At 49.3% G+C, this 27,056-nt stretch overlaps 1 protein-coding gene across 2 annotated transcripts; it reads right to left on the reverse strand.

Moving 5' to 3' along the window:
- Positions 1–1,428: 1,428 nt before the first annotated feature.
- On the reverse strand, positions 1,429–20,977 carry LOC135823291 (uncharacterized). 2 transcript variants are annotated; one of them, XM_065336148.1, is made up of 7 exons: positions 20,935–20,977; positions 13,094–15,234; positions 12,583–12,631; positions 11,692–11,809; positions 11,086–11,177; positions 5,730–6,061; positions 1,429–2,357 (listed from the first exon to the last, which is right to left on the reverse strand). In XM_065336148.1, exons 1-6 carry the CDS (start codon positions 20,960–20,962, stop codon positions 5,733–5,735), a joined length of 2,757 nt encoding a protein of 918 aa, XP_065192220.1. In that variant the 5' UTR covers positions 20,963–20,977; the 3' UTR covers positions 1,429–2,357; positions 5,730–5,732. The 2 variants fall into 2 exon arrangements, with proteins under 2 accessions (XP_065192220.1, XP_065192219.1); XM_065336147.1 differs by having other exon boundaries at positions 11,692–11,812.
- Positions 20,978–27,056: the final 6,079 nt, after the last annotated feature.

Genomic DNA, 27,056 nt, shown 5'->3' on the forward strand with positions numbered 1-27,056 from the left:
CAGTCTCCTAGGCACGCGCGCACGTGCACACGCAAACACACGAACCAGCTGCCGAATCCGACTATGCAGTCTCCTAGGCACGTGCACACGCAAACACACGAACCAGCTGCCGAATTCGACTATGCAGTCTCCAAGGCAAGCGTGCACGTGCACATCCAAGCCAGCTGCCGAATCCGACTACGCAGTCTCCTAGGCACGCGCGCAAGTGAACACGCAAACACACGAACCAGCTGCCGAATCCGACTATGCAGTCTCCTAGGCACGCGCGCACGTGCACACGCAAACACACGAACCGGCTGCCGAATTCGACTATGCAGTCTCCTAGGCAAGCGTGCACGTGCACACACAAACCAGCTGCCGAATCCGACTATGCAGTCTCCTAGGCACGCGCGCACGCAAACACACGAACCACCTGCCGAATTCGACTATGCAGGGTCCTAGGCAAGCGTGCACGTGCACACACAAACCAGCTGCCGAATCCGACTATGCAGTCTCCTAGGCACGCGCGCACGTGCACACGCAAACACACGAACAACCTGCCGAATCCGACTATGCAGTCTCCTAGGCACGCGCGCACGTGCACACGCAAACACACGAACCAGATGCCGAATTCGACTATGCAGTCTCCTAGGCAAGCGTGCACGTGCACACACAAACCAACTGCCGAATCCGACTATGCAGTATCCTAGGCACACGCGCACGTGCACACACAAACCAGCTGCTGAATCCGACTATGCAGTCTCCTAGGCACGCGCGCACGTGCACACGCAAACACACGAACAACCTGCCGAATCCGACTATGCAGTCTCCTAGGCACGCGCGCACGTGAACACGCAAACACACGAACCAGCTGCCGAATCCGACTATGCAGTCTCCTAGGCACGCGCGCACGTGCACACGCAAACACACGAACCAGCTGCCGAATTCGACTATGCAGTCTCCTAGGCAAGCGTGCACGTGCACACACAAACCAGCTGCCGAATCCAACTATGCAGTCTCCCAGGCACGCGCGCACGCAAACACACGAACCAGCTGCCGAATCCGACTATGCAGTCTCCTAGGCACGCGCGCACGTGCACACGCAAACACACGAACCAGCTGCCGAATTCGACTATGCAGTCTCCTAGGCAAGCGTGCACGTGCACACACAAACCAGCTGCCAAATCCGACTATGCAGTCTCCTAGGCAAGCGTGCACGTGCACACACAAACACAAGAACCAGCTGCCGAATCCGACTATGCAGTCTAATAGGCACGCGCACACGTGCACACGCAAACACATGAACCAGCTGCCGAATCCGACTATGCAGTCTCCTAGGCACGCGCGCACGTGCACACGCAAACACACGAACCAGCTGCCGAATCCAACTATGCAGTCTCCTAGGCACGCGCGCACGTGCACACACAAACACACGAACCAGCTGCCGAATCCGACTATGCATGATCTATACGCTGTCCACACCAGTCTAGAAGAATAAATGGAAGATTTTCTGAACCAAACGTTTTCGTTCCCTTCTCATCATGGGCTCATACAGAGTAGAGTAACCTAGAGTATTACATCAGCTGCTGGAATGAGTTTGTATATCTATAAGTGACTGGAATGTAGCAATAAAGAGTAACTTGAAATATATCTCTAAAAATATTCAAACCTCCTCGGCCAAATGAGGTTGAGGACTCCGGCCTAGTGAAAATATTCCAATATATGTATTCATAAAATTCAAAAGAAATATTTCATGTATCTGCATGACTATAAGTAGTAATTCTGCAACGGGCAAAGTAACCTGGTGTGGTCCTCTACAATTAGCTGTCTCTACTGTCTAACATACTAGACTATTTCATTTACGTATATTTAGTGGGGTGGCGATCAAGAAAACATAATGTTGCCAAAAATTGGCAGATATGACCAAGGAAGAATGGAGGAATGGATTTGATGGATAACATAGCCAGTCAGTAGGATAGAGAACACACCACGGAGAGAGAGAGAGAGAGAGAGAGAGAGAGAGAGAGAGAGAGAGAGAGAGAGAGAGAGAGAGAGAGAGAGAGAGAGAGAGAGAGAGAGAGAGAGAGAGAGATACAGAGAGAGAGGGACAGAGAGATACAGAGAGAGAGAGAGAGAGAGAGAGAGAGAGAGAGAGAGAGAGAGAGAGAGAGAGAGAGAGAGAGAGAGAGAGAGAGAGAGAGAGAGAGAGAGAGAGAGAGAGAGAGAGAGAGAGATACAGAGAGAGAGGGAGAGAGAGAGAGAGAGAGAGAGAGAGAGAGAGAGAGAGAGAGAGAGAGAGAGAGAGAGAGAGAGAGAGAGAGAGAGAGAGAGAGAGAACAGTACCAGCACTTGCTGCGTGAATTGCTTGAAACCTCAATCTGTGATGGAGCAAACAGAGAATACCGCACAGCCACGAAGACAGTCACATAACAGTATACATCGGAGCCAAAACGGATTTGATACATGCATATGTACACACACACACACACACACACACACACACACACACACACACACACACACACACACACACACACACATACACACACATACACACACATACACACACACACACACACACACACATACACACACACACACACACATATATTGGAAAGGCTTCCTGTCTGAAGCCTTTCCATACTGGTGCTCGATGTTCCAGTTTTGTGACACGAGAATTGCACGAGAATTAGTGTACCGCTGAGTGTACCGCTATACACGTGGTCGACACGTTGGTGATACTTTTTTGACACGTGACCCCGTCAGCGGTCTGCTTTGTGCCAATGCCACTCGGTAATCGCCGATGTCGCGTACGAGAAAGCCATCTCGCGACAGTCGCGCGAGTACTTTCCCGTACGCGAAATAGTTGAGAACTGCAGAAGTCGACCTGACGGGAAGGAGAACTGCAGAAGTCGACGAAGATGAACGAGGAGGCCCCTTTCGGTACCCCTGACGGGAAGAAGAACTGCAGAAGTCGAACGAGGAAGCCCCTTTCCGTACCCCGTACCGCAAAGTGCCATAGATGAATGTCTTCTAGAATTCTGCACCTGGAATGGCCCCGTAAACGCTGTCGCGTCGGCGGACTGAATGAACAGGGCGAAAAGAATTGCTTCAAAGACGTCCGCTCTAGGCCTTTGGAGACATCGTGGGAACTCCTTCCGGTACCCCCGTACCGCAAAGTGCCATTGATGAATGTCTTCTGCAACTGGAACGGCCCCGTAAACGCTGTCCCGTCCCAGTGCATTCTCAATGGCACTTTTCGGGACGGGGGTACAGGAAGGAGTTTGCACGATGCCCCCAAAGGCCTAGAGCGGACGTCTTTGCAGCAATATGTTTCTTCCTGCGCATTCAGTCGGCACCTGACGCCGTGACGGGAAGGAGAACTGCAGAAGTGGACGAAGACGAACGAGGAGGAATCACGACGAGCGAGTAATGGTAGGACTGTAAGTAATAGGTCAATTAGAAATGACAACTTGACATTCATGGCACTTGCCACTGCACATTTCTTGTCCACTCACAATGTCTCTCCTCTGCCCCTGTGTGCCCACGGCCCTGTTGCTGCACTGGCCCGATGAATGTCTTCTGCAACTGGAACGGCCCTGTAAACGCTGTCGCGTCGGCGGACTGAATGCGCAGGACGAAAAATAATGCTGCAAAGATGTGTGCTCTGGATGACGGTAAGGCACCCCTTGATATGTTGCCAGTGTGTGCCAGGGTATCGCGCGATGGTGAATGAGGAATGATGAAGGGTAGACCTACGGTGGGAAGGTAGACCTGTTATCTTCCAACATGTTATCAGGTCGAGAGCGCAATGTACTCACTCTATTCTTGTAGTTCATTACGTTTTTAAGGTGTGTGTGTGTGTGTGTGTGTGTGTGTGTATAATTATCTTCCGAATAGTTGCATCCCTGATCCCTTGTAGTCATTCCGTGAATGGTATTTTGCGCGAGTTTGCTAAAACTCAACTAAAATTATCCATATAAAAACCGCTCTGTGAGCGGTTCTGAAAAACCTTTACTGGTGCAGCCCCGTCGTAAAACTATGAAATTAGAACTGGCCCTTTATCCCCCCAATGTGAAATGGTCCACCTAAATAGGGAATGACGGGACCCGAACGCACCAGTAGCACGAGGTCGGGAGGGCACAGGATCACGATCATAGGATGACACCACCACTACTACATGGTACCAGGGGCAGTGTAACTAATTCGCTAGTAGGGTACCACCACCACTACTACAGGGTATCAGTGGCCGTGTAAGTTCGCCAGTACAGTAGGTATCGGTTATAGCGTGGGTGTTTGAAAAACGACTTTCTATTCTTATTTCCGATATTTCTTACACACGATAAATCAAGTGTGGTATATCACATGCATGTGCGCAGGGGCAGGAAGATCATCGTACATACAACGCAGTACTTCTGTGCATATGGTTGGTCATAGTCCCATACTGGGCCATAGGCTTACCATGTGGCTATGCAAAATGAGTTACATGATCACAACAGTTGAATCTGCAGCACTACGACGCAACGAGAGTCAGATCAGAACGGAATTGGACAGATACTATTACTACAGGCGATACACTTTGTACTAATCTGGCATGTTTCGCTACACAAATACCATTCTTAGGACCGATATATTCTACTATGGGATAAAATTGCTTGTAAGAATAAATGTGCACTTGAAATCCATGTTATGATTATGAAAACATGAGAGTTCATTCTTGTAGGCAGTATATTCTTTTACACGACCACGCTATAACCGATACGCACTGTACTAGTAGATCTAAACGTGGGATATCCAACATGGGAGTTCAGCGACGACCATACATGGCCTAGTGGTGAACGAATATCAAAACCCAGTAGCCGAATATTCTTTGGCTTGACGAACGAACGAACGAATATTCTTTCCTTAACACCGATGACATCACACACCTCCTCTCAGTCATTTTATTGGATATTGTCACTAAGGCATGACAAACGAAGGCTCTCCATCATTTCTGTCAATTTTCACAAAATCCCCTGCTGAAGTGCATTTTACACGCTAAAAAAACAGCTTGAGACGTGCCTTTTCGTTTGACCGACGTACCTCCATTCCAGGACCTCGGATCGCGTTTGGGTGGTTTCGAGACGACAGCCGAGAGTTTTCTAATGCCGATAGACCTTTCGATGAAGCGATTCGGTCAAGTATTCGCGAAGTTACGGAAGTTTGAAGTCGCCCGGTGAACTCTGCATACCGAGTTTACAAATATTCGCCATGAGAAATATCCGTTTGAATGTGACAAACCGAACGAATATTTGAATATTCGGTATATTAGTTTCACCACTACCTATAGGCTATACTATGGGGCTGTGGACCAGCGTCCCCATCTGCATCCACAGGTGTAGGTAGGAACCTTGTGCTACTGGTGCGTTCGGGTCCCGTCATTCCCTATTTAGGTGGACAATTTCACATAAGGGGATAAAGTGCCAGTACTAATTTCATAGTTTTACGACGGGGCTGCACCAGTAAAGATTTTTCAGAACCGCTCACAGAGCGGTTTTTATATGGATAATACACATACACCTAAATCCACACTCATGCACACAATTTTAAATAGTTTTCAGGTGTTTTAAGGTGCGGCTAACACTCCACAAAATATGGTACATATCAGTATATGTGCTCCAAATTTCCAGTCGCAAGGAAATTTGACTTTTCTTCAATTTGATTTATGCTTATTCGGAATTCAGGTAGTGCAAGAAGTCAACGCAACCTACCGTTTACAAACGAGCCCGGTGTGGTAGAAGCTGGTTCATCTTGTCGACCTTGTCGGGATAGTTACCCCAGAGTTTGATGATCAGCACTAGCTTGATGTAGCCGGCCTGTTCCTCGCTGCTTAGAATGTTGACCAACTCTTCGTTGTGAGTGCGTCTTCCATCTAGTTTCTCAATCCTCTTCAAGTCTGCTATCTGCTCCAGATCGGCGAAGAACCCGGCCTCTTGCGCCATCTTACGAAATGTTCCCGCTGGTAATTTGCCCAACCAAGGCGAAATATCGGTTAGAAACGCACGCTGTTGGAATGGGTCGCCGTACGACTTCTCATCCTCATCTAATCAAGGTATACATGGGATAAAAAACACACACATGAACAAACAGAGAAAAAAATGATATTTGACCAGCCGTACACGATAGGTTAAAGGGGAACTCCACGAAAAAATGAAAATTTGATAGCCTGTAGAGTTTCGGGCGCTGAGTCGAATGGTCTTGGTCCGAAGTCTCTACGAGAAAGCGTTCCTGAGATATTTCAATTTTAGCCACGCCCCATACCAATGTATGTGTGACGTCATTGTGGCATGGTGCGAAAATACTTGGATTTTGAATCTCACTTTCTTCAGGACGAAAGTCACTTCAGAAAGTAGTTTGCCAAGTCGCCTGAGCCACTGCAATGCCAAATTGTTGTTGTTGATTGTGCCAGTATCACATCATCCTCCTGGGGTTAGTTTTCTCAGATTCCCAAAGGATGGAGACCTGGCAAAGCGCCGAGATGTTGCAATGCGTCGTGAAAATTTCAAGCCTATTTTCGCAGCACGAGCTATGTTTGCTCGCTGCATTTATGATCCAGAGGGACTTGAGAGCTGAGTTTTGACGAGTACGCCGTCCAGGAAAGCCCTCATCAGTGTACCAGTGCCCTCCGAACCGTGAGCCTCCAGCAAAGCGAACTCAACAAGCTGCAACTGAGAAAGCAGGGCGAGATACGTCCCATCAGGATCAGAAGAGTACATCACCCCATCAACTCCGACTGCAGCTAGCTGATGAACGATATTACCCCAGTAACTTTGCGCATACCAGTACTCAAACTGTGCACATCTGTCATCAACTGGGACGCAAACAGACTGACCCCCAGCAAGTACGAAGGTTACAGAACTGTTTGCTTGCGATGTGCAGGCAGCATGCACGACGAACTGTCTCACCAATCCTGCCAAACTGAACCAGTGTAAGTTGATTGCTTGGATATGTCTCTATTTATAACAGCTACCCTACTTCTAGGCATGGTTGCATGAATACCATATCACTCAGAGCAGTTGTTAGAAGTCTGGACAGCCTAGGAATAGTGCAAGTAAAGTGAAACAAAAATTTATTACACTCCGAGTTCCACGCTTGCGGGATCACCAGGCCAAAAAAATCTAATTTCGAACAAGGAATGGGTTCTGGTTGTATGCGAAAGAAAAGTAAGTGAAGACCTATTGTGCAAGGAATACAGTGGGAACTACACATATTATACATATGCACTCACACCTTCACCCACATGCGCGCGCGCGTGTGCGTGCACACACACAAACACAACAACACACACACATACGCACCCACATACTCAAACTCACTCGCACGCACGTTAGCCTAAGGATAGTACATATGCTGTAGTAGTGGTGTACTTAGTGAAATGACTATGTGTACATCTAATGACGCCGCCACTCCACGCCAGAAGACAACAAACATCTGCTGAACATTTTTGCTCCCGTCTCTTATGGGCAACACAGGGAATGAAACGAACAATGCAATTGAGAACAAGAGTCGTCCTGTACGGTGAAGTTTCCATTTTCTCATACAGCAGTATATTGTCTAAGCAAGTGTGTTTTCTCCACATTCTTTTTGCCATGCAGGTATATCACAGTGTCATGCCAAACTACATTCTCAAACGCATTCGTTTCTCAATTCTGGGGATGATTGGACACGCACATCTCGCAGCTCTTGACGACGTCAATGTCAACCGTCGCCACATCACAACCAAAAAGACCGCGATAGGAAGGTATAAAGTCCAGTTCTTAAAGCATAAAGAAGACTGGCTAAATAGAAAATTATACAACAGAAAGAGCTATGAGTATGTTGACAAGCTCATGTGTGAGGTGGTAGTGGTTGCAAATGGCAACCTCGATGTTCCTGCCTTGGAGAAGCGTGTTTCCCTGCCAAATTCCAGGTGGAAGCCTCCTGAGAAGGCTGAGGTGGTGTAGGATTTGGATATCTTTGCCTGATGGTATTCACAACGCAGGCTGGAAGACGACAACGAACGTGCTTGCCCAATTTGCCGTGTACATAGTGTGTACTGCCTGTGTGCCGCATAGCGTAGAGATCTACACAAACACAGAATGTCATATGGAATGTGTATGGTGAGTGCTTGTACACATACCACATTGCTGTACCGTAATAATTATTATAGTCAAATACTCATTTACTCTACATATGCGCTGTATTGCACCTACTGGTACCTACCTGCACTTTCAGTGCGTGCCATACTAATTTAGTGTCCACTGGTACAAAGATGGAGGGTCTTGTAGAATTTACCATAATTGCTGATTTCAAATTGAATTCCAATGATCTGGGGGATGAATACTGATTCGGACGCGTTCGATTACCTACTAGTACAGAGATGTCTTGGTCAGAAAGTACAGATTTCTTACTCTCCTGCTAGAATTTGTGCATTATTTTGGTGTACGCTTTCTTGACCCCACGCTTGTACGTTGCATGCCATGGTATACTAGAAAACGAGTTTATTGACAAAGTCTATCGCTTGAAACGATAAAGTATGGGTTCGGGTGTGATCAAATGCACCCATGGTGCTCATAAACTGTGTGCAGTGCTCTCTTCACCAACAGAACACTACCTGCCATACTTTGTAGATCTTGTACCAATCCAAGGGAAAATGACAAAGACAAATGTGAGTCATGCATGAAAACTTGTGATAGCACTATAGTACAGAACAACGTTGTTCGTGCTATGCCTGACAACAATAAGTTACACACAAAACATTACGCGCATCGATCCTCACAAGATAAGTCAAGACATACTCGGAGCAAAGAGAAATTTGTTTGTGTCATGCATGAAACTTGTGATAACTACCAGTACAATGTCTTTCTTGTGCGACGCCTACTGTAATGCGCCTGACAACAATAAATTTCCCCCAAAAAATAAGAATAAGTGTATCATGCTGATACGCGATCCTCACAAGACAAGTCAAGGTAAACTAATTGAGGCTTACCTAATGTCAGACTCTTCTGTCACTGGCATTGGCAGCTTCTGCATGTCGAGATAACCTCGAAGAGCAGTGATGGGCACAGCCTAATGCAAGGATACGATCTCGTAATCTGCGAGGCCCGCTACGCAAGAAACCTTGGGCCGTCTTGTCGACAGCGACGGCAGCATCCTACCAGCAAAATCATTCCCGCGGGCTGGGCATGGCTATACACTTTTGTCCACGCTCGCACCAGTCGGAGTCCCAAACGAATCGAGATTCTGGTGGCCAAGCTACTCATCTTCTGTCGGACGCAGCTGGTGAAGCATCTTCTTCCTCAACATTTGTTACACGCGATGGCAGCTCCTCAGCAGAGTATCTGGGCTCCCTGCCCCAACCATACGCGGCGGTGGGCTGTTGGTCGTCCTCACTGGCCTTAGCATCGCTGCCTTCATTGCTGGGGACAGAGGATTGTTCGGAATCGCCCATCTTCCCTTGAAATACCAACTAAAATTAGTGCTTGTAGATTGGCGAAGAGAAACGACTATGCCACAATGACGTAGGCAGCCCGTGATGATGTAACCAAATGGCCGCATGACGTCAGGGCGCGACCCCCGTTTTTGCAATTTCAAAGTGAAATATCTCAAGAACGCTTCGTCGTAGAGGCTTCGGACCAAGACCATTCGACTCAGCGCCCGAAACTCTACAGGCTATCAAAGTTTCATTTTTTCGTGGAGTTCCCCTTTAACACAGGCAGGTTCTAGAGTGTCGATGTGCATCACTCCAGTCTGGACCTGTACATCATCAGTGGTTGATCTAAGTATGCTTATACCATGGCAATGGCTAACCTGGCAAGGATTCTTGGCATCTAAATCACTGTTGTGCTACATGCATGTGGCTCCATTTCAGTATGCCATGTATACTTTTATACACACCACACACTGTATCTAACATACACATACCCAATCTACGGACAGAACTGTTTCGTCCTTTGGGGACTCGTCAGCATACACAAACGCATACTGTATAAGCATAATGCATGTTGTACAGATGAACAGAATTCCGTAGAATCTTGTAGAATCCCGTAGCCCCTGTTGGGTGTTGAATGTGAAGAACCCTATTGTGTTTACAGCTATTTCCACTGTAGGGGATCCTGGTGCTGCTGTTGCAGCTGCTACTGGTGATACTGCTGCAGCTGAAGTTGCCACTGCTAGTGCTACTGCTGCTGATACTGATGAAGGTTCTACTGCTACTGCTGATGCTGGTGAAGGTGCTACTGGTGATGCTGCTACTGCTGCTGATGCTGGTGAAGGTGCTCTGGTGATGCTGCTACTGCTGCTGATGCTGGTGAAGGTGCTACTGGTGATGCTGCTACTGCTGCTGATGCTGGTGAAGGTGCTACTGGTGATGCTGCTACTGCTGCTGATGCTGGTGAAGGTGCTACTGGTGATGCTGCTACTGCTGCTGATGCTGGTGAAGGTGCTACTGGTGATGCTGCTACTGCTGCTGATGCTGGTGAAGGTGCTACTGGTGATGCTGCTACTGCTGCTGATGCTGGTGAAGGTGCTACTGGTGATGCTGCTACTGCTGCTGATGCTGGTGAAGGTGCTACTGGTGATGCTGCTACTGCTGCTGATGCTGGTGAAGGTGCTACTGGTGATGCTGCTACTGCTGCTGATGCTGGTGAAGGTGCTACTGCTGATGCTGGTGATGCTGCTACTGCTGATGATGCTGGTGAAGGTGCTACTGCTGATGCTGGTGATGCTGCTACTGCTGCTGATGCTGGTGAAGGTGCTACTGGTGATGCTGCTGCTGAAGGTGCTACTGGTGATGCTACTGGTTGAACCACAAAATTAGTATACTTGGACGTCACCGAGAATGTTCAAATACAAAGGAAATTTAGGCCACCCGCCTCACGCTCATTTTTTCCGAAAATGGCCCGCAATCGAACGGCTCCTACACTCCCAGATAATAAGGTTGACTGTAGAACTACTTCAAACTACGTTTACTCATAATTCGCTACATACACACGGCTAAAACTCTGCCGTATCCTTACTGGAGAAAATATATTCACAACCCGGTATCATTGAAATACACATGAATCGCGGTGTCCTAAAGCAACCAACCTCTCTCGTCGCCTTTCTCCTCTCCACCGATGAACGGTTCAATCGAGCTAACAAACGCATGCCGGTTGGCAATCTGATCAAGTGTCTTTCCACTGCAGTGCAGAGTGGTATACAGAACAAAACAGCACAAAAAACCAAAAAAATAGAAACAGGTCCACGTTCTAGGTAGGGCCGTAACAGTAGAGCCTCCCTCGGTGGACACGGTAGAGTGCCCCCCCCCCCCCCCCCCCAGTGCACAGTAAAGCCCCCCCCCCCATGTGGACAGTAGAGTGCCTGCCCCCGCCCCCCCCCCCCCCCCCCCCCCAGTGGACAGTAGAGCCCCCCCCCAGTGCAAAGTGCCTGCCCCCCCCTCCTAGTGGACAGTAGAGCCCCCCCCCCCTCCCCGTGGACAGTAGAATCCCACCTCGGTGGAATGTGGAGTCTTGAAATGCAATGCAGCATTTTCTGATCAAAAAGCCCCCCCCCTCACAAAATGTGCAGGCAGCGTGTTGTCAGTGTTTCCATTACCCTGAACGCTTCGTTAATGAAAGCGGCTGATTGGTCCGCTCCAAGGCAACGTATTTGACCTATTTATATTATAAACCTGCGAGGAAAGCCTTTACTAACCCAATGGCACCAAGTGACATGAATTCAGCGTCGTGAACACCGCTTCCACCAGCGCTGTGATGACCGCTTCCACCAGCACCTTGACCACCACTTCTACTGCCCACACTGGCACAGGCTTCTGCTGCAAGCCAACAGACGGCGTGCCATTGGAGTGGCCAAGAGACATGCACACGCACACACACCCACACACACCCACGCACGCACGCACGCACACACACACACGCACACACACACACACACACGCACACGCACACGCACACACACACGCACACACACACACACACACACACACACACACACACGCACACACACACACACACACACACATGCAGATGCAACGTATACATGTACACACACACACGGTTTGTTGCAGAAGTTTATTGTCGCCACTGAAACAAACATGGTTCATTTCATACTCGGACGGACCCCTCACTCCTCCAAAATGAACACAGTTTGCAATGCTGGACACCATAAATCAAGTGCATGTACACGTAGTGCATTGTTGAGCAAGTTACGATTTTCGACCTCCCACCCTCCTCCTCCTCTACCACGGATGATGTTCGCTTCAGGGCGACAACATATGACAGCGACCCCTTAGCAATTCTATGACATGTCGGTTGTCCAGGGCCCAAAACAGAGTCAGAACTGCAGTGTTGGCTGGGATCAAACACCAGCTTGCGGTGAGAAGAGGCTCAAATTTTACATTCTATCCACAGCAGATATGGTCCTGTGCTCATGCCGTGTTCAATACCCGAACGGGAATAGGTAACTCAAAACGAAAATAGAACAGCGTACCGGTTTCCTTGCGACTAAAGGTTCACACGAATGCGGCCATCATGCAAAACATCATTTGGAAGTACCAGATCTGTTTGTATTGTGCATCCAACTAACCTGAAGGAAGAGAGGCCGATCTCGGGTCAAACAGCTTTCCACATGCATCCTGCAGGTATTGCAAGAGACCAAGTACACGCAAGCACATGCCCACGCCCACACGCACACGCCCGCACACACACACGCCCACCCGCACGCACACACCCGCACACACCACACACACACACACATACATGTAAATACACACGAGCAAAAGCACACATGCATGCAAACACGCACACGCACAAGCCATAATCGCTGAAGTCAGAGTAGGCTCAAAATGGTTATCTCCTCATTAACATGACGGGAATATGTGGCAAGTTTTAAGAAAATAGAGACATGGTGCAACTTTGTGTGTGAAGAACTCTCGTCCTAAACAGAGATAAACAGAATTACAACAAGGCCTAGTGGAACTTGTCTCATGGTTCGTGCCCCCCCCCCAAAAAACATATGAAGTAAAGCTAGCGGCAGGCGCTACTAACGTAACGTTTATTGCATAGCTGCGGGAATTCAATCAGGTCAAGTTTCTAACCTGGTCAAGGCCCAGCCAGAACATGGCCTGCTCACGGATCATCTGTATATCCGGATTTGAACGTGTACACAGTGGGTAGTCTTCAGCCACTAGGGTGGAAGCGTCCAAGGCGTGCGCACAGCTTGGCGCGCGGCACGTAGATAAGCCATGCTGTAAACACTCCTCGCCCGATGTTTCTCCGCAGGGGCATGGCAATGTGCTGATCACTTCGACCTGCAGGCCCCACTTCCGTACCACTGTGAGCACGATTGCCCGGACTTCATCCAGCGTAGACTTTCCGCTACCGCCGTGTCGGCCCTTGCACTCGACGTACACTTGTAAGCCGTAGCGTGTATAGTGCAGGTGCAGCCACGGCCAATCTCTGTTCCAGCGAAGGCGAACGCTGCACCGTGACAGTGTGGCAGCCGAGCGCTTGTGTGACTTAAGCAGCACCTCCACCACGCATTGCCAATACAGGAACACGGGAAAGTGCATCAACTCATCTCGGTTTGTGTGCTTCATGGACACATAGGCACAGGAACAAGGCGTTTGCGGGTCCGTGCCCATCTCCAGGACGACTGCAGGTACAATAAACTCGTGCTCAGCAGACCTCTCATCCTGCACAATTACCAGGACTGAGAGCCATTCTAGGATTTCAAAAATGAGCTTGAACCCATCACTGCTTGCTCTGACTGCTTGCCACGCCTTAGCATGGTCGCAGTAAGACTGACCCTCGAACATCTTGTTGAGAGCTTTGCGTGCCAGGGACTCCGTCATGAACCCAGAACGATAGCACCGCGCTTCGTGCACTGTGATGTCTCGGTCAGGCTTCATGTAGACAAAGGCATTGACACAGTCCAGGATGAACTGGGGCTCCAGGATGACCGTGTCTTTCAGCTTGAAAGTTGGGAAGTACGCCAGGTGGCCTGCTTCGTGGCAGTACTTCAGCAGCAGCTGTATTTGCCGGTCACTGCAGTCATGTGGAACAGCCTTGACTTGCTTCGCTATGAACTTTGCCTCCTTGAAGGAAATCCAAGGCCAAGTGACCTCCTGCTTGAGCGTGTGTATGGATATGCAGAATCGGAGCCATGGAACAGGGATGTTACGTTGGCTCTTCTGGCAGCGGTCGATGATGGCCTCTCTCAATCGCTGCAGCTCATCTGCTTGTCCTGCACTTCCAGTGGATCTGGTGTTGTCGATTTTGAAGTGCGAAGTGTCGTTCCAGACAAGGTTCTGGTACCGCGTACCTTTTATCTTCTCTTGAAGTAGCTTACAAGGATCAGGCAAATCGGTTTTGTTCCACCTGTCACTCTGACACCCCACTACAAACACATCATCTGCAGCACTCTGGTCTGTGCTGCTGTCAGCTTTCGCATTCAGCAGCAGCATGTCGAGCCAGCCGAGCAGCTGGTCTAGGCGAGTCGCATTGGCCGGTAGAGTGGCCCGCTCGATACATTCTTCCCGGCTGACCTGAAATTCATCGAACTTGGGAAGGGTCTCTAGAAGATCCAGAGAAGAGTTGTATGTGGCAATGAAGGCTGTGTTTTTGGCCATGAAGAGGGGCTGTACGGATTGGTAGACTTGCTGCCCTCCAAGGTCGCGGAATGTGATGACGGTATAGTTGGGCGTGTTGGCCCGGTCAGAGATGTACTTTACCCGGTCTGCGTTGAGAAATCCTGTGATGGTCTCGTGGATTTCCTCGCGCATTGCTGGCCCGTTGCTGCTGCTTCTGCTGCTGCTGCTACTGCTGTCCTCCATAGGTCCTGCATGGGTCCCAGCCACAGGATCCTCTCCTGCTGGGGCTCTCTCTCTGTCATCTTGTGTTGTCTCTTTGTCTTGGGGATGATTCGAAGTGGATGGTTTGCACATCATGGTGATGACGTAGAGTCGACTCAGAGCATCTGGCATGTCTGGGCATTCGATGAATCGACAGTCATCAGAGATGTTTGTAGTTGCGTAGGACGTGCGCATGCCGGGTGTGCTGAGTTCATTCTCATTGTGCATCTTCTCAAGCAACGCCTTCAGCAAGCTGGTCTTTCCAACGCGTGCCGCTCCAAGTATGACCACGTGCAGGAAATGGATGACGGTCGTACCGCCCAACCGGGCTGCCTCCTGCTCTGCTGCTTCGAGTTCACTGATACTTGGCAGAACAGCAGTATCTCCTGGGCACAACGATAAACACAGCACACATCAAAAATGTTGTGTAACTGCAGGTGACATTTACAGGGGCGGATCCAGAGATCTCTACAGGGGGGTTCCGGTTGAACCAAAATTGAACAGCCAAAATATTAGGGCTGAAACGAATGCTCAATGAAGCGAACGAATATTCTTTTTCCGAATACATGCGAAACGAAGAATATTCCGAATATTCTAAACCGTGCAATTTCCATGGATACCTAGTTTTATCCATGGTAACCATAGACCATTAATTGGCATACACCCCAATTACAAGAGAGACATTTGAAAAATCATGTGTCTTGCTGATTATAGCACATCGAAAAAGGCAAGCCTACTTATATTTTGCACCAAATAACCTTGATCGATGTCAAAAAGGCGAGTTTTTGTACAATATTCCTATTCTACTTTAACGAAGATTATTCTTTTTCCGCTTTGCATATTTCGAATATTCGAATAATTCGAATATTCCTTTCAGCCCTACAAAATATTATGGAATCAGATTGTTTTGAAGTTGTGCGGTTGACACTAAGTTGTAATTACGACAATCCGATTGTGTTAGTGGCAATCGCATGCTTTTAAACACACACTACGGAGCCCATTTCTTTGACACAGTATCCGGCTGTGCGGACACCGCAGCACCCTCCGGCGATTGATCCGTGGGTCCAGAGACCACGGAGGTCGACCGCCAATTATTCAACCGAAATATATGCTAGGAATGGCCAAGGCCCACGCGGAGCATCGAAGGAGACCGGAAGCCGGGGGCAAAACGGAACACAATCTCGGGACGTAGATGAGGTAAGGACAGTGGCACGGGACAGACGTAGGAAGGAGAACATGGATGGTATCAGACGACTGACTGGTGGTGAATATGAGTTGGGTGATGATGCGGCGGATGACGAGAATACAGATGACGACGAGGCGGATGACGGCGAGGATACAGATGACGACGAGGCGGGTGATGACAAGGCGGCGGATGAAGACGAGGCGGATGACGGTGAGACGGCTGGTGGTGATGGTGATAAAACGGACGAGGAGGAGTCAGGTGGCAGGGAAGGTGATGGAGCTGATGAGGGTGAAATTCGTAAGAAGTCAGCTGTGTATTTGCATTTGTTATCTCGTCCCGATTGTTTGAGTGTGTATGATGATTCCCACTTCTCTGTACTGTGTCGTGCCCGTTATGTCCAGCAGTTGAAGGTCCTTGAAGCTGTTTGTATTCGTACGCATAAGCCCGATTTGTGTAAGCAAAAAGAACATGTTTTAGCACTTAGGTTATTTTCGTGAGTTTGCACCCCGTGTTCATGAGTTGTTTCTGCACTGTTCATGCCCGTTTGTCACACTTACTCTTTATTTTAGTTCTCACTTTTTGTAATACTTACCACAAGTTACCCGTCATGTGTCACACTTCTTTGGATTTTTAACCTTTGTTTTTCCCTTGATCTCTTTAGTTGCGTATTTCCACTGATGATCGCAACGTGAAAATCGATTTTGGAAACACACAAAACCAAACCTTGAACAAATTGTCATGTTGCGTGGTGATGTGTGCGGCATTCATACTTTTCATTGCTATTATAAGTTACTTTCCCTGTCCATTTGTACTTTCGGAAATTTGTGGCATTTTACGATGCGAAATGCTCTATAGTCACAGGACAAGAGCATCGTCTTCACTTCAGTGACAGAAACAACAACAGCGAAACAGTGTCGACAATAATTATTGTACAATCCTTTCAATGTCATCTAAAACACATCGCTGGCGCAGCACTCCGTTCCTGCGGAGGAACAACTAGTCACTACTGCATGCTGCAGCAGGTAGAGATTACTGACTTTGCTTGGATGTCGGAGCCCTCATCTTCTGAGGAGCTTGAACTCTACGTGTACGGTTCGAAGATCGTTGAAGAGTTTCAGTCCTCGGAACATCTTTTCTCTTCTGCAAAAAACTTGTCCAAGGAATACTGACCACACTACACCCATCCCGAGCAGCAGTGAATGACAGCGCCAATGGAGGTAAGTAATTAGTTTGGATCGTTTCGAAAGATCAAAAAGGAAACAGCCACCCAATGTTGTCTACACAACAGTGTCCGTTCGTAAATCACGGACGTGAACACCAGTACAGACTACTATCCGTACAGACTGTCAGTATCGATCTACCGCACGCGCTCCTTGACTCAGTGACTGCACTGACTGTGAATCTGATCGGAAGGACGCCCTTTTGTGCACAATGATATTTTTCGATATTTCTCAGCCGCACACTTTGCAAAATTTAGGGGGTTCCATGGAACCCCCGGAACCCCCCCCCCCCCCCTGGATCCGCCACTGATTTACAGTTTGTTGTTTCTTTTGTATTACTAACAAGAAATCATACAGTACAGGCAACAGGAATGCAAAATAAGTGAGAGTGCATCTTCACTGCATGCACTCGTATTATGAGAAAGCCCGCTTGAGTCACAATTTTACGGTGTGTCTGAAAGGCATTGCTTCCCGCACAATAACCACTCCATCACCAGAATATTGGCAGACAGGAGACACCTGTTATGGTGTTGCTACAGTTGAAGCACTGGCTTTTAGAGTCCAGGGGCGTCACACACGGTACCACCAGTACCACCATGCTTGTACCACTTTTCGCACCGGATGCTGCGCCCAATTCATCCAAAAAACAAGCAATAAAAGAGCACTAAAATGTGCCCTGTTCACCCAATAATCACTATTTACCAGTGTTGCAAAGAATAGCAAATCACGAACGAATATTCTAACAAATATGCACAGTACGAACGAATATTCTACTATTCTACCCATACAGACGAGCCCATTTCAGCACACTATGCTTCCTTGTTTATTTGAGCCAGCGCGTGCTAAGACATGACCACAGCTTTTGTGGAAAAGTCGAGAAAACGCGATTTGAATTCCGCGACAAAAAAATACAAAGTTCTCCTCGGTAGACTGGACTGTTCTGGATGTAACTCTTTGTTGCAAGTACATGAAAATTTATTCGTTTCAGTTTGGATTCCATGTTGCACTGAGTCTCCTAAAATGGATCGTCAACGATGTATCGAAGGAAGAGCCTAATATACTTCGGAGCGGAAGAAGACGACATCCTCGGGTTCCATGCGCAGGATTAACTATTTTGTGGACTTGCGAAGGAAACAGAAGTCTCAAGTCTCTCAAACTCTCCCACACGGAGCTAGCTTTATGATCCGACATCACGGATTTCTACCGACTCGAAACTAAGCAAAGCGGACTGATACGATTCGAAACTAACCAGGAACTGCTACAAACTACGAAGAAGAACATAAGTATTTCTTGCGAAGGTGCAAGCTACAAACGGCGCGTAAGTCAAACTGGGCAGCATTAGCGGTAAGCGACAATATGTTGACGATGTCGTTTGCTGCTCAATTGCAGTGACTGTTGCACATTCTACGATGCAAGAACGCAGCGAGCGTGCTGCGATGAGCGAATTTAGCCTTTGTACGGAAAGCTGTACACAAAGTGTAGCATTTCGAACATTCGACTTCTGACTCGCACGTTCGAATATTCTGTGCAGCGCAAAAAAAAAGATATTCAATTATTCGAATATTCGCTGCAACACTGCTATTTCCCCTCGGGCTTTTTTGATGCCATTCAACGAAACGTGTAGTGGATAGTCACTACTGCAGGGTTCATAAAGGCACATTTGTCTGTTGTGAAGTCGGGGGTTTGCCCCGTACATTGAATTTTGCATGGCAAGACAAATTCGGAAAATGCAAAAATTGGTTACGGGGTAACTGTTTCCCATGCCCCCCCCCCCCCCCCTCCTACTATTTTGACCTGGCTAGAACCCTGCCATCATATCTTCATGCTAATGGTACTACTTGGGGACATACAGCTCTATTGCTTCCAACTGGACATTTGCTTCGTTAGTTGCTGCTCATCATGAGCAATTTGCTGCTAGCGGCCTAGCATTGCTTGCCAGCTCTTCGAGCTCTTGCATTACGAGACCATTTACTCGAAGTAACACATTGTCTCCAAAGCCAGTCCTTGTTGCCCTGACTGAGTGTGAATATGTGAGGGATTGGATGCTAAATAGTATTCCAACCAGTGATGCACACTAACCCAGTTTTCAAGAACGAATACTCTATCAAATACCAAATCTGGCAACGAACGAATATTCTAGTATTCGTTGAAATTGTTGACGGCCCAGAAACTTCTGCATTGCGCCTGCGCTTTTCGCCTGGGACACCTTCGCATCCGTGGCAGCTACAGCCGTCGAGCAAGTAACATGCCGTCGGGGAAGATTTTCCCGCATTGAGCTCGTAGCCGAGCCATTGAACTCGAGCTTCGTCTCGCAGAGTTTGCATTCAATGTTTGCGCCTCCATCAACTTTCTCGGAGTGCTCCTAAACGGAGCTGCTACGACCAGCTGTGCCAGAAGCCATCACAAAAAACGAACTGGATGTCCAGGCGGTTCTTCAACGTGAAAGAGAGGGGTGAGTTGGACCGAACTAAAGTAGTAAAGAAGAAGGCATTATGGGTTCCCACTTCGCAACAGTACAGTGCACGCACTGTACTCGTACAACTACACGTGTCCTTTGCAACTGTACTACAGTGCCGCCACTGTATTGTTACTACTACTAACTGTTTGGCCATGAACAGGAAAAGCGCCGGAAGTACGAGGAGCGAGTACGTGAAGTTGAGCATGCCTCCTTCGTGCCCGTTGTGCTCTCTGCCTCTGGTGGCTATGGCAAGCATGCCAATGCTCTTTTCACGCGGATCGCCTCTCTCCTGGCTGAGAAGAGTAAGGAGCCATACGGGCAGGTTATCTCCTTGCTGCGCTGCCGCCTTGGGTTTGCCCTGGTGCGTTGTGGTGCTATGTGCCTGCGTGGCTCAAGGAGCATGTTTGCTCCTGCCATGCCTGAGTCCCCTGCTGTGCTAGTGGCGGCGGAGGCACGCATCCAGTGAACCTACACATTGCAGTGATCCTACTGAGTGACAGACTCTGTAAATACTGTATATGATGATTCGTTTTTATATATGTGTTGATTCTTCACAAAATGTGTTATTTTGCCCGTACAAGAGGCTCAGTTTTCCGTGTGAAAAAAAAAAAAACTAACTGTTTGGCGCGCGCTCACACAGGCTGGATTCGTCGTCAAGTACACGTACGGTAACCGCTGTACTGTATGTAGCAAGAAGGACCCATGAGTGTGTGTGATACCCGGTAGCCTAATCGGTAGGGCACTGTCCCGGAAAGACAGGGGTGCTGGGTTCGAATCCCGCTCGTGGATCCTTCTTTTGCAACATTGGCGCCTGGCAATGGCTCGAACCCACGACCCATCGTACCCCCCGCGAGCTAGGTACGGCGTGAGGACACAGCCTGTTGGGGCGGGGGAGCAGTGTAGCAAGAAGGACCCATGAGTGTGTGTGATACCCGGTAGCCTAATCGGTAGGGCACTGTCCCGGAAAGACAGGGGTGCTGGGTTCGAATCCCGCTCGTGGATCCTTCTTTTGCAACATGTAGTCTGTAATCTGTAGCAGCGGCCCTAGCTCTACTGCCGTTAGCGCAGGGTCCACATGTACTCGTAGCATGCATGCCACACATAGAACATGATTGTACAGCTCTTCGAACGAACTTTATTACTATTCGACTGTTCGTGTGCATCACTGGTCATTCGTAACTTTTTGGCGGAAAAGAAGTCTGAGAATTGCTTTGTCACTTACCTGCCTGCAGCTGCTTGGCCTCCTTCATAGAGAGTCAGAAAAAAACAGAGGCACAAATCACACATATTTGTTTAACATGCTCTCTCTCTCTCCCTCTCTCTCTCTCTCTCTCTCTCTCTCCCTCTCTCCCTCTCTCCCTCTCTCCCTCAAAAAACAGAGGCACAAATCACACATATTTGTTTAACATGCTCTCTCTCTCCCTCTCTCTCTCTCCCTCTCTCTCTCTCTCTCTCTCTCTCTCTCTCTCTCTCTCTCTCTCTCTCTCTCTCTCTCTCTCTCTCTCTCTCTCTCTCTCTCTCTCTCTTCCTTAGTTCCGTATCGTATTTTCCGGAACATAAGCCGCAATTTAAGCACTCGTAACCCCCCCCAAAATAAATGTCGGTGTGGCTTCTACTACCATGGTGAAATGAACTGTGATATACAGGATAGATGTTGGTTTTTCCTCACAAAGATGATAGAACAAAGATGACAGGACAAAGATGAACCTAGAGCAGTAGAGGCAACGAGATGAACAAGGAACTCACGGCACAGAGTAAGCGCGAATTTTCTGGTTTCAGACCTTGTATTTTTTTGGAAAATACCAGGGCATTTCAATTTAGCACGGGGCACGCGGGATGGGCATAAAAAAGTGCATGGACCTCAGCTTTTCAGAGCAGTAAGAATTGTGAAAATCGGTTGAGTTTGAGCAAGAAGCTGAAAAAAATGCTAGATTGAGTTGTTGTGGCGTTTCCAAGGCATGATAGGAGAGCTTGGAAAGGACATGGAAGTGGCCCTGATGTGCCTATGGAGCTGAGAGTTGTCAGGATGGATTTGTTTGAAATTGTGACATGCATTATACAGTATGACAGGATATACAGGCAGGAGCTGTATAGGCTGAATTTTAATGGGGCCGAAAAGGATTTTGGCCTGCGGATGCTGAAATTTAAAACGTGCTGATAATTTGTAGACTTACAGTATCCAGTGTCCAGTATCACAGTAGTAGATATCAAACTCAACTCACTTACTAAAGCCACAAGTCGCCAAGATACTCAAGACAAGATGCAAACTGGAATAATTCACTGCAGCTGGTTGTCGTCGCAGTGATTTCCAAGTGTCCATTGTACACAGCACGTTCAGCATAGTGCTTGCATTTAGCTCCAACTGTGGCAACAGAGCGACAGGCGAAGCCCTATCCATTTATCAACTGGGCCGTGCGGATACGACTTTGAGTTTGGCATGGGAGTGGCTACACATTTTCCCCTGCTACTAGTGGAGCAGTTATGCCGCGCCCATCATCATCATCATCCTAACCCCAGTTGTCGTTCAGGACCGTACATGTTCGTCGAATCAGTGTTGAAAGAGCAGCGGTTGTTACTGCTGGGCAGATGAAATGGCCCATCCACTACGCGGGCCATACCGCGTCGGAACCATTGTTATGTCATGGTTCGCGAGTTGCGCAAACGCTTGGCAATTTGGCCAGAGCAGTTCGTTAGAAATCGTGGCCAGAGCAGTTCGTTAGAAATCGTGACCAACGTTATCAGAAATCTCGGTGGCAGTTCTGAATTCACCCCCGCGTCTCCAGAGCAGACTTGATAGCGTAGCTGGTCATCCGGAAGACCATTTATCAGTCGGGTTGGTACTTGTTCATCGGATCACTGCTGGCAGAGCAGCTGTTGCTACCGCTGAGGGGACGAGACGCCCCAGCTGCTGCGCGGGCGTGCCGTGGGGAACATTCGACAATCCACGTAACGAACGGAGAGCAGTTTTCAATGCCTCCGAATTCTGACTGCCCACTACAAGGTGCATTGGTGCACCCAGCCCCGCAGGTTCTGACACCACCGTCGCCTGTGGGTGACATCGAATAGCGGCAGCAAATTGCTTTCTGTTGATATGGTTGGTCATTACTCACTACCTACCCTTGCCCCGCCGGGGGCAAGTCATGGTTGCCGTGTGCACGCACGCATTCATGCCGACGTATCTGTGCCTGCCATGCTATACTTTCTGTCCGGCATATGTTGAACAAAAAATGCCTGCGTGCCCCTTTTGAGGCCCGATCAGTGCATTATGGCTTGTGCTTCCATTTACACCACAGTCACCACCGGCCTATGAACTCGCTGGTTGACGCTTTGTTCTGGAGTCTAGTTTTGTTTGCATTGAGCACCTCATTAACAATTCATTCGCGCGGCGGCCTCCCGCATCAACTCTATGGCTCACTGGCCGAGAGTGAGATGGCACCTTGGTGTGGTGATAAGACGTTGTATATCTTGACGCTGTGCACATAACATTGCCTCGCCAGGACTACCAGTATGCTGGCTGATAGCGTGGGCAACCCACCCTCTCCTGGATTGACCATCAGTCTACTATCGTCGCCTCGTTCGGTGTTACCTGGGCCCTTCTCTTTTGGGGAAACTTGGCCAACAAACGTAATGTGCTCAAAGGCTCGCTGACAATGATGTGCAAGTTTACGCCAACAACCATTACGCGTCCCACCAAGATAAATCGGGCAGGAGGAAAGTGCTCTATGGCTTGGATCCCCAGCTTGCACGTGCATACGCACCAGATGTGATCTGGAGGCGCATTATGCATGGCTCAGCGCCGGGCAGGCTAGTAGCCAATAGAATGAGCTAGCCTGGAACTGATGGCCACCGTTTGCGCTTTCCCAGGCCAGTATCAGTGTTAGTGATTGGTATGTGGGCCAACGCCAGCATCTTAGAGCAGTGTGAGTGCGTAGTCCGCAGGTATGGCAGTGGTGAGGATATGGACGTGTGCTGCGTGCTGTGCATATGTGGATGTGCACGTGGCAGGCGTGTATGCTATCGTGTGAAGTGATGGATGAGGTGCAGAAGTGCAGGTGGTGAGAGTTTGTGGCTACTGCTAGAGTGGCTAAGGCGAAAGCAGCCATCAGGGCGGGGCAATATGGCCTGTTCGCTGGTACGGCATGTGCTTTTCTAGGTCGACAAGCTGTATGCAGTGTTGGCGACGATCGGGCCAGTAAGTGGGCTCATGCGAGCAGCTTGTGGTGGTCTACGGGCGTATATTTTCTGTCACATGAATGCGAGGCGGTCGAGAGAACGCTGGTGCGTGCTTATGAGCGTGTGTGCGTGATGGTGGTGTGTGCGTGGTGGTGGTGTGTGCGTGTGTGTGTGTGTGTGTGTGTGTGTGTGTGTGTGTGTGTGTGTGCGACGTGCATGTCGGTGTGTGTGTGTGGGCGTTCTTGGCGAGCTTGTATGAGGTTATACGCATGTGTAGGAAGAGAATATACGGATGTCTAAGAGGCGAGAGAGTTCTCGTGAATACTGTGAAAGCCACAGTTTATACTGCTTTGCTAGCCGGTACCGTGTACCCTGGTCAGAGCAATTCATGAGGTAGCGGCGGCATCATATGATTATGCATAGGTATAATGCTGAGGGTACGAATACACCTTCCGTAGTGGGGGTGCCATGGCTTCTACGTTTATCATCTTTTTAGGTGCAAGCGGGCATCATATCGTATGCGTGTGGTGTGACGCCTAATGCCAGGCAGTTGTGTGAGTTCTTGGCCTCGATGGTCGTTCGTTTGCCCTCGCTGGGCAGTATAATTTCGGCCCGAGCGGGGAGTTTGCTTTTCCCTTGGCAGGCAGGTTGTCGGCCTCGGTGGCTGTTTGTTTGCTCAATAGGCAGTATGATTCAGCCCTCGGTGGCTGTTTGTTTGCTCAATAGGCAGTATGATTCAGCCCTCGGTGGCTGTTTGTTTGCTCAATAGGCAGTATGATCCAGCCCTAGGTGGCTGTTTGTTTGCTCAATAGGCAGTATGATTCAGCCTTCGGCGGGCAGTATATAATAGGCCCATGGTGGGCAGCATGCTTTGGCCCTCGGTGGATACTACGCTTTGGCCCTCGGTGGGTACTACGCTTTGGCCCTCGGTGGGTACTACGCTTTGGCCCTCGGTGGGTACTACCCTTTGGCCCTCGGTGGGTACTACGCTTTGGCCCTCGGTGGGTACCACGCTTTGGCCCTCGGTGGGTACTACGCTTTGGCCCTCGGTGGGTACTACGCTTAAGCCCTCGGTGGGCAGGCTATTGGCCTCGACTTCCGTTGTGCGCCCTCGGTTGGGTGGAATGCTTTAGCCTTCGGTAGATAGGTTGCTGGCCTTGGCGGCCGTTCGCGCGACCTCAATTGGGCTATACGCTCATTCTTGCGCCCTCGGTCGGGCTATAATCATGTGCCCTCGATCTGGCTATAATCGTGCGCCCTCGGTCGGGCTATAATCATGCGCCCTCGGTTGGCCTATAATCATGCCACTCGGTCGGGATAACCATGCGCCCTCGGTCGGGCTATAATCATGCGCCCTCGGTCGGGCTATAACCATGCGCCCTCGGTCGGGCTATAACCATGCGCCCTCGGTCGGGCTATAATCGTGCGCCCTCGGTCGGGCTATAATCGTGCACCCTCGGTCGGGCTATAATCGTGCGCCCTCGGTCGGGCTATAATCGTGCGCCCTCGGTCGGGCTATAATCGTGCGCCCTCGGTCGGGCTATAATCGTGCGCCCTCGGTCGGGCTATAATCGTGCGCCCTCGGTCGGGCTATAATCGTGCGCCCTCGGTCAAGCTATAATCGTGCGCCCTCGGTCGGGCTATAATCGTGCGCCCTCGGTCGGGCTATAATCGTGCGCCCTCGGTCGGGCTATAATCCTGCGCCCTCGGTCGGGCTATAATCGTGCGCCCTCGGTCGGGCTATAATCGTGCGCCCTCGGTCGGGCTATAATCGTGCGACCTCGGTCGGGCTATAATCGTGCGCCCTCGGTCGGTCTATAATCGTGCGCCCTCGGTCGGGCTATAATCGTGCGCCCTCGGTCGGGCTATAATCGTGCGCCCTCGGTCGGGCTATAATCGTGCGCCCTCGGTCGGGCTATAATCGTGCGCCCTCGGTCGGGCTATAATCGTGCGCCCTCGGTCGGGCTATAATCGTGCGCCCTCGGTCGGGCTATAATCGTGCGCCCTCGGTCGGGCTATAATCGTGCGCCCTCGGTCGGGCTATAATCGTGCGCCCTCGGTCGGGCTATAATCGTGCGCCCTCGGTCGGGCTATAATCGTACGCCCTCGGTCGGGCTATAATCGTGCGCCGTCGGTCGGGCTATAATCATGCGCCCTGGGTCGGGCTATAATCATGCGCCCTCCGTCGGGCTATAATCATGCAGCGGGCAGGTTGCCGGCCACGTCGGCCATTTGTACGCCCTCTGGTCTAACATCAAATACTATTATATTTAATATCTTTAATCAAGTTGAAGTCATGGCAACCCCCAAACCTATGTGTTGATTGCTTGTGAGTGCGTGCGTGATTACGTCGTTGTACGCACAGACGGGGCGTGGTAGTGTCTGCAATTATGTTTGCGCATATGTATGTGTGTGTGTGTGTGTGTGTGTGTGTGTGTGTGTGTGTGTGTGTGTGTGTGTGTGTGTGTGTGTGCGTGTGTGTGCGCGTATGCAGAGGTATGCTCGCAGACCTGGGTGTATACCCGTGGGCCTGGGTTTTTAATTTTTAAATTGCCATTTGAAAAATATCCCACACACTACATTTGCAGCGCGCACTTTCAACACCGGCACTTTTGCTCGTGTGCAAAGTATAATCGTGAAAACAAGGGCCCCGGCCAAGTTCAAAAATCAGTTGCAAGCGTGTGTCCTAGTTTATCGTATGCGAGCAAATATCCTTGGAAATGTACGATAAAAATGAGTTTGGACGTCGTGTGAATGGCCTACTTGATCCGCCAAGTTAAAGTTGCCACTTATCTTCACTCTTGTCGCAAAACGAAAAAATACAAATACTCGAAGCATGCCACGATCAGAAAACTGTAAATATACAAAATTTCGGCGCTGCAAAATTTCGGCACTTCACAATTTGTGACATTTTGGCGCCGATTTATTTTTGGCGTGGGGTAGAGGGCATGGTATAGTGCGACAGATGCTGTGAAAAATTTCATCGGCGTTTTAATTTAGGCTTTTTGGGTCGGTGCCGAATATAGCCGAAATTAAATAGCTGCCGAAAATTTGTATATTTACATTATCAGATACTTTACATGTCAGAAAGCTACTCAGCCGAAAATCCTAGCAAGTTACACGTCCTCCTCGCCACTATCGTCGCTGGAGGATGAGCTCAAAACATTCAAT

The sequence above is a fragment of the Sycon ciliatum genome, chromosome 8, assembly GCF_964019385.1.
Source record: "Sycon ciliatum chromosome 8, ocSycCili1.1, whole genome shotgun sequence".
In the NCBI taxonomy this organism is placed as follows: Eukaryota; Metazoa; Porifera; class Calcarea; order Leucosolenida; family Sycettidae; genus Sycon; species Sycon ciliatum.

Excerpts from the sequence above, each read along its gene's own strand:
- LOC135823291 (XM_065336147.1), bottom strand. The coding sequence starts at position 20,962 with ATGAAGGAGGCCAAGCAGCTGCAGGCAG. Across the intron at positions 12,632-13,093 it reads TCTGGCTGGGCCTTGACCAG|GATGCATGTGGAAAGCTGTT; the intron begins GTTAGAAACTTG and ends CAATACCTGCAG. Across the intron at positions 6,062-11,085 it reads GGAGAAAGGCGACGAGAGAG|ATGAGGATGAGAAGTCGTAC; the intron begins GTTGGTTGCTTT and ends TACCTTGATTAG.